Below are 6,334 nucleotides of genomic sequence, written 5' to 3' on the forward strand. Positions count from 1 at the left end.
CCAAGAACCCAGGTGGAGTTAAGAACAATTATACAGCAGTGGAACTCCTAGAGCCTGGGTAGAACATTTGCTAATATGTAGATGCATGCGTGTCCTGGCTTTTAAGTCCTGTCTTTCAGTGCTAACATGTCTGAACAGCTTTTGACACTGAGCTGCTTGCTCAGAGACTGGAGAGAGTTAGTGACTGCTGGAGCCTGATTGTGCCTTTGTAGGATTGCAATGGAAACCGATTTCAGAGCTGGTGGTACTCATGACTAAACCAAGAGTTACAGAGCTGGAGTACTTCTTAAGTGCACTTGTTTTTCTATGGGAACTCATTGCACTGGAACGTGCCTCATCAGAAGTACACTGCAGATTTCTATATCTGGGGTAGTCAGTTTAAGATCTCCTTATAGTAATTGGAGAGAGATAAGCATATCTAGGGCACAATTCATTTCATTCTGATAAAGATGTCTAAAACAGGCCAGGTAAATCATGCCTCTAAAATGCCTTCCTTTGGGCTTTAAGGGGAGATAAGGCAATAACCTTAAATGTGGACATCTACATTCATTATGTTTCAAAGTTAGAGACAATTTCATCCTGCTTCGCATGTAGAAATGTGTAATAATTTAATGATCTGAGACTTTTAATTGAAAAAAGGATCCACAGCTGCAATCACTGATTAGGCTGGAAAAGAAGGGGTTATACTCTTAATGTGTGTTTCAGATCAACATAGTTCAGAGGCAGGTGACAATCCACACACAGTGAAAGTTGCTTCAAAGCATATGGGAAAAAGAGGAAAAAACATACTTGGCTTCTCAAGAAAGCTAAGGGAAAAGCCACAAGTATTTAAATGTAAGCCATTATGACAAGCATTACTACAACAAACCACTTCTTGTTTCTTTCATCCCAACTCACTAGCCATTGGCTGTGTTGTACCTAGCATAAATATGCAATGTTTAAAATACTTTGATGTGATTAACAGCACAAGGAGACTAGCTGATCACTTCGCTCATTCACTCGAGTCATCTAGGACAGAGACACTCATGTTAATGTCTGAATCAGAAACAACTCTCTGCAGCCAGTAATGAATTTGCAAGTATAATCACTACTCAGTGATTTTGAAATGAACTAATGGTTTCTTATAATTTTTCTGTCTGTTGATTGATTCCCAACAGTAACAACCTGATTTGGTTCTTTACAGTTCCTTTCCTCTTTTCAAGGATGTTGTCAGAAGGTTACCTTTATGGGATCGCTTACCTTTGCGAAGATCACTTCAACTCTGAGCTCTACAGAGAGAGAGCAGCAGAGGAAGCAGCATGCGAAATGAGGTCCATGCGTGGCTTCAAGTATTCTTCCATGGACGAAGCACAAGGAAAAAGTCTCTTTCAGAGATGCAGATCTGCTGGCAAATATATTTCCTCAGTCCATTCTAAAGACAGCAAACACATCGGTAAGCAGAAAGATAATCTCCCACAGCCTACCCAGCACCCAGCATCTGAGGGGCAGACCCCTCCAGCTGTGGACATCTGTGAAGGCCTGACAAGAAAAGATGCCTACCTGGTTCCATCTTCCTGTAAAAGCATTTGCAAGAACTACAATGATTTGCACATAGCTGGGGACTACGTGATGCCCATCAGCTCAGTAGCAACAGATTTCACCTGTGACAGTGGGATAGGTCCCTTCTTGGAGTCCTCAGAGATCCCGCCGCCCATGGAGTCAGTGAGGGTTCCTTCCAGCGACACCAGACGCAAACCAGCCCAAGGCTACTCATCATGCTGGCGAGTGGCAAGTTTAGTGCCGTACCACCAGCCCCTCTCTGACTCGGCCCTGAATGACTACCTGGAACAAAAGCTGGTGGAACTGTATAAGCAGTACATCATGGACAGCACAGTAAACAGGGCGTCCCCTACTCAGATCCTGGCCTCTGAGCTTATCATGACTAATGTAGATCAAATCAGCATGCAGATATCACGAGAGAGGAATATGGAGACCACCAAGGCCAAAGACATTGTCATTAGCCGCTTCTTACAAATAGCCAGTGAAAAGATATCCTCAGAAATTAGCACACCTAGTCTGCATATTTCCCAATATAGCAACACTAACACATAGTATTAGCATGTCTGCAGACAGAAAGCTTTTATGTTCTGCAAAGTCAGTTTTTAGATTTTTTTCTTAAGACATCTTGCTGCTTTGTAAAAACGTGTTTTCAGGCTACCACTTAAATTAAGCCTTCCAGTAAATATCATCACTTATTAAATATCTGTACTGTGCAGCCCATACACCATGGACCAGATGATTTACAGTTAAAAAAAAGTCTTTCCCAAATGCTTTTTCAGTGAACCTCAAATATTAAAAAGTTTTGGTAGAAAAAAAGACTGAAAGGATATGATACTCTTTTAGGTGTTCAGGTATTCTCTTTCTTCCCAAGTGCTAGACATCTCATTTTAACTTTCCTCCTCTCTTTGGCATCTGCCATGCTACCCATGGGTCAGTGTGAACCAAAGACTTATGCCTATGCAACACAGTCACAGTGAATACAGAGCCACAGAAATGGAAAAAGTCCATTTTCCTGCCCCCAAAGCCAGCTCTACTTATGACATCCCTGACAGATGTTTTTATAATCTGTTCTTGAAGATAACAGCTGAAAAACACTTTACAGCTTATTCTGTAGTAACTAGTTATTCCACTGGTGTCTTCCTATTCAAAAACTACTATCTCTTTTTGTGATCCAAGCAAAATTTCTTTCTTTCCCAATAGAGTCCATCAGTAGCCGTGTGCATGTGCATCTGCGCATTTTGCACTGAGCAAAACTTTAACCCAGGATGCTGGTGGCCTGTAATCGCATATAGGCACCACATTTGTCATCTATTTACAGACCTGCAGCTTTGGAACACAAGTCAAAAGCAAGCCAAACTTAAAGAAGAATGCAGGATCCTAATCTTTGGGTTAAAAAGGGAATATTCAATAACTGACAAATACAATAGCCTTTTTTAAGGCTTCTAATAGATATAGTCATGTAGGGAAAGTGATAATAAAGGGGGAAGAAAAAGAATTCACTTTTGTTAAGAGAATTCCAAATTGAAAACCCAAAGCCCTCTTAACCTCTTAATGTGAACCACTCCTCTGAACGCTGAGGGAAAGCTGAAATGGACCACTCAGGAGTGGTCTGCAGAGGTACGTGCTCATGATTAGCAATGCACTCCTGTTTGAGCCTGTTATCGCTTTCTAATTTTACTGTCCATAGCTAACACCTTCTCTTGTTATGAGCACTGGCATATCACAGATCAAAATCATTTAAATCTGATGTATTTTAGTAATAAGGTCCTTTTCTTGTAAAATTTTGCTAAATCTAAAAAAAACCCAATGAACCAAACAACAAAAAAAAACCCTGCCTTGTGATCAAGGATGACCACCTACTTTGAATCTGTACAAAATATAACAATGTGCTGTCAATGCTAATCCAATATCAGTTGAGTTTCTAAGTATCAGTATAATGCAAGTAGTAATTTAAAATAAATACTTACCAGATGTTTTCACTTTGGTGATTCAGAGTTATTTTGGCCTTTGTGGTCTTTATACTTTTTTTTTCTTTTTTTTTAAATGTATATATAAGGCATATTATATATTAAAAAAAAACAAACAAAAAAATCCCCAAGTGTAATAATATAGTAAACATGTGAGTTCATTTTATTGCTGCTCTCTTTCCAGAAATTAAAGAAGTAGCTCAGTATAATTTTCTGCTTGTGTAATGAAAAGGTATCCAATAGTTAACACAAAAAAACCTTGATGTGTGAATCCAGACACTGTACATCTGTTGCCACAGCAACCTACTCTAATACTATTATTCAACATTTCAGGAAAGAATTTCTGTCTTCTAACATTTCTAGACTTTGATGAAATGCAATTTACAAATAAAAAATGGCTATTTAAGAGAAACAAGTGTTAATGGTAATGTAGAGACAGTTAGGCAAACCACTTCCCTTTCCAATAGATATCACTAAAAGTCTTTTATAATCTTTTGAAATTATCCCAGAAGAAAAGGATACACTAGAATCTTTAGAAGTGGCTTGCAAAGCAGAAGTAGACATTGTATTTTTTTCCTCCTACAAGTGCATGTTCAGTTTTAAAAAGGGATTTTTTTTGTTCATTCCCTGCTGACATTCATATGACTAACTTTTAAGTAACGCAAAGTTAGAAGAAAGTGATTTCCAAAAATAAATACCCTCGCTGAAAGACCTTGCATCTTTATCAGATAATGTGATTGTTTCCTGCAAAAAACTCAGCTCTACCCATTGCACCAGGTACCTTGTGAAAAAAACAGTGGTTTTATCATCTGATGCTCAGAAATTCAGATCTCGATTTTCCTCTTAGCTAGCAGGACTGCAGTTAATAATTACAGGAAACACATCAGTTTGCCATGGCCTTAATTTTGAGAACAGTTTTAGGAAGTAGCAATGGCACCCAAAGAATAAGGATTAAGAGGTTTACCCAGACTAACGTGAAAATACTGTCTCGTCTACTGAGCTCACCCATAGTTGAGATGTTGGAGTGCTGCGTCAAGAACTTGGGGCTTGGCATTCAGAGGAAAGTGCTATTATAATAGTGCAGTACAGAACAGTAGAGAGGAAAGGCAGATCTTAAATTTAAGAAAGAACAGCTAGCGCCTCCAGGGGGTATGTTTGATACTTACAGTAGCTTAATCAATCAACTACAAATCATTCCCTTTTTATACCACTTTCTCTCAAGCAAATCATCTAACATAAACATACATACTTTCAAGTGAATGTCTTATTTYATATTGCCAGACTAACATTTATGAATCTGATTCATGGAAGGGCCATAATCACTGCAGAAGCTGGTTTATCCTGGAGGGAGAGTATCCAACCCCTTCAACCTAAACATGGCTGGTTTCTTTCCCCTGCCTGAATATAAACCCCCATTTCATTTTGAGCCCTACACTAAATAACATACCACCCCCAAAGCAGCGCCAGCTAATTTTCAGCTTTAAGGAGGTTTCTACATAAGTAGGCAAACATTTCTTACTTTCTACCTTGCTCAGTTGAAAACTCATTTATATTTTTGTCCTTCTGCCGTTTAAAGCTAATCTTCCTCTGCTCAGGTGCCTCTCCAGGTGTGGCTGCTTCCTGGCTAGGAGCACTTGGATGGCAATTAGGCTGCTATTAACTTGAGTCAGGCTGTTATCTAAAGCGATTACCATCTCCTCTCTCCCACCCTCTCCTCCTCTTCTGCCTCAGGGTCAAGCATTTAAAGAGAGAGACCTCCCAATTTTAGTAGCTCCATTTAATAATCAATTTGTTGCCTAGGCCATATAATTTTTTGACACAAACTTATCAAAATGCTAATGGAGCCCCAGGGGCTGGGGTAGTGTTTTTTAAAAAGAAGAGTCTGAATTCTAGTCTCACAATACTTCCTAATAATAAGACTATTTTAATACGACTAAGGTAATTTATGAAGGCAAATAAAGTCGTAATCAATCAATCAAGAGATAGCAATACCTGGTTGTTCAGTTGGTATTTTGGCCAGCTGTCAAGAAATTCAGAAGTACAGTTTATAACCACCTTCAGCACATTCTACTAACTTCCTTAGACATTTTTTATGGAACTTATTATTCATTGCTAGTAACATGATTATAGCATCTAAGAGTTTTATTATTTCTATACAGTGTATTTATGCTCTTAAGGGTCCAAGGACATGAGCATGGCAGTGAAACTGTGAACTTCCAGAAATGGAGGGTGTGTAGTGTGAAGAGCATAATCCTTGGGGAGCAGAAAAGCGAGGGAAAAGGGGTTTGTCACAGATTTGTTGCAACTAGAGCAACCTATAGCTCCTGCAATTGGGTTTAATGTCTTTGCTGGCTCTGATTTCTTGTCCTTACCAAGAACTGGTGAGAGGGGAAGGAGAAGGGATATAAAGTACATGCTGAGTTACATGCTGAATGTGAAAGCGTCTGTTTTGTGCTTTGATTGCCGTGTTCAGATGAACATAAAAAGCTAAGCACCTAAGGGTGAAATGAAAGAGTGTATGCAGCACTGACTAGAGCCAGGGGCACTGCTGGGGTTTCACCCTGAGGGACCTGCTGCAGGGCTGGAGCAGGCTGGAACCTCCCTGTGCAGGTGGTTGGGTGGGAGCACAGAGAGATTTAGCTCGGTCTTGAGGCCACGGTCCTTTAAAGGGTTGAAGCAATGGAGAATTACTGAGGACTGTCCCTTCTCTGAGCCTCCTCCTCCTCCTCCAGCTTTCTCTCAGGACCTTCAGAGGATGTAACCTGCTGCTAGTATAAATGGCTTGGGGAGAAGGGGGGTGAAGAGACTACATGTTTTTTACCATGTTT

General features: G+C 39.8%; 1 protein-coding gene across 2 annotated transcripts in view; it reads left to right on the forward strand.

The window, feature by feature from the left end:
* Positions 1-3,515, forward strand: part of CUNHXorf21 (chromosome unknown CXorf21 homolog) — an 8,686-nt gene extending 5,171 nt beyond the window's left edge. The window contains exon 2 of one of the 2 annotated variants that reach the window (XM_026069052.1): positions 1,184-3,515. In XM_026069052.1, the coding sequence (XP_025924837.1) occupies positions 1,184-2,091 (908 nt within the window). In that variant the 3' untranslated portion in view covers positions 2,092-3,515. The remainder of the gene's footprint in view (positions 1-1,183) is intronic. The other variant, XM_026069053.1, reaches the window with a different exon arrangement.
* The last annotated feature ends 2,819 nt before the right edge of the window (positions 3,516-6,334 follow it).

This window comes from Apteryx rowi, unplaced genomic scaffold, assembly GCF_003343035.1.
Source record: "Apteryx rowi isolate R43461 unplaced genomic scaffold, aptRow1 scaffold_285, whole genome shotgun sequence".
Lineage (NCBI taxonomy): Eukaryota > Metazoa > Chordata > Aves > Apterygiformes > Apterygidae > Apteryx > Apteryx rowi.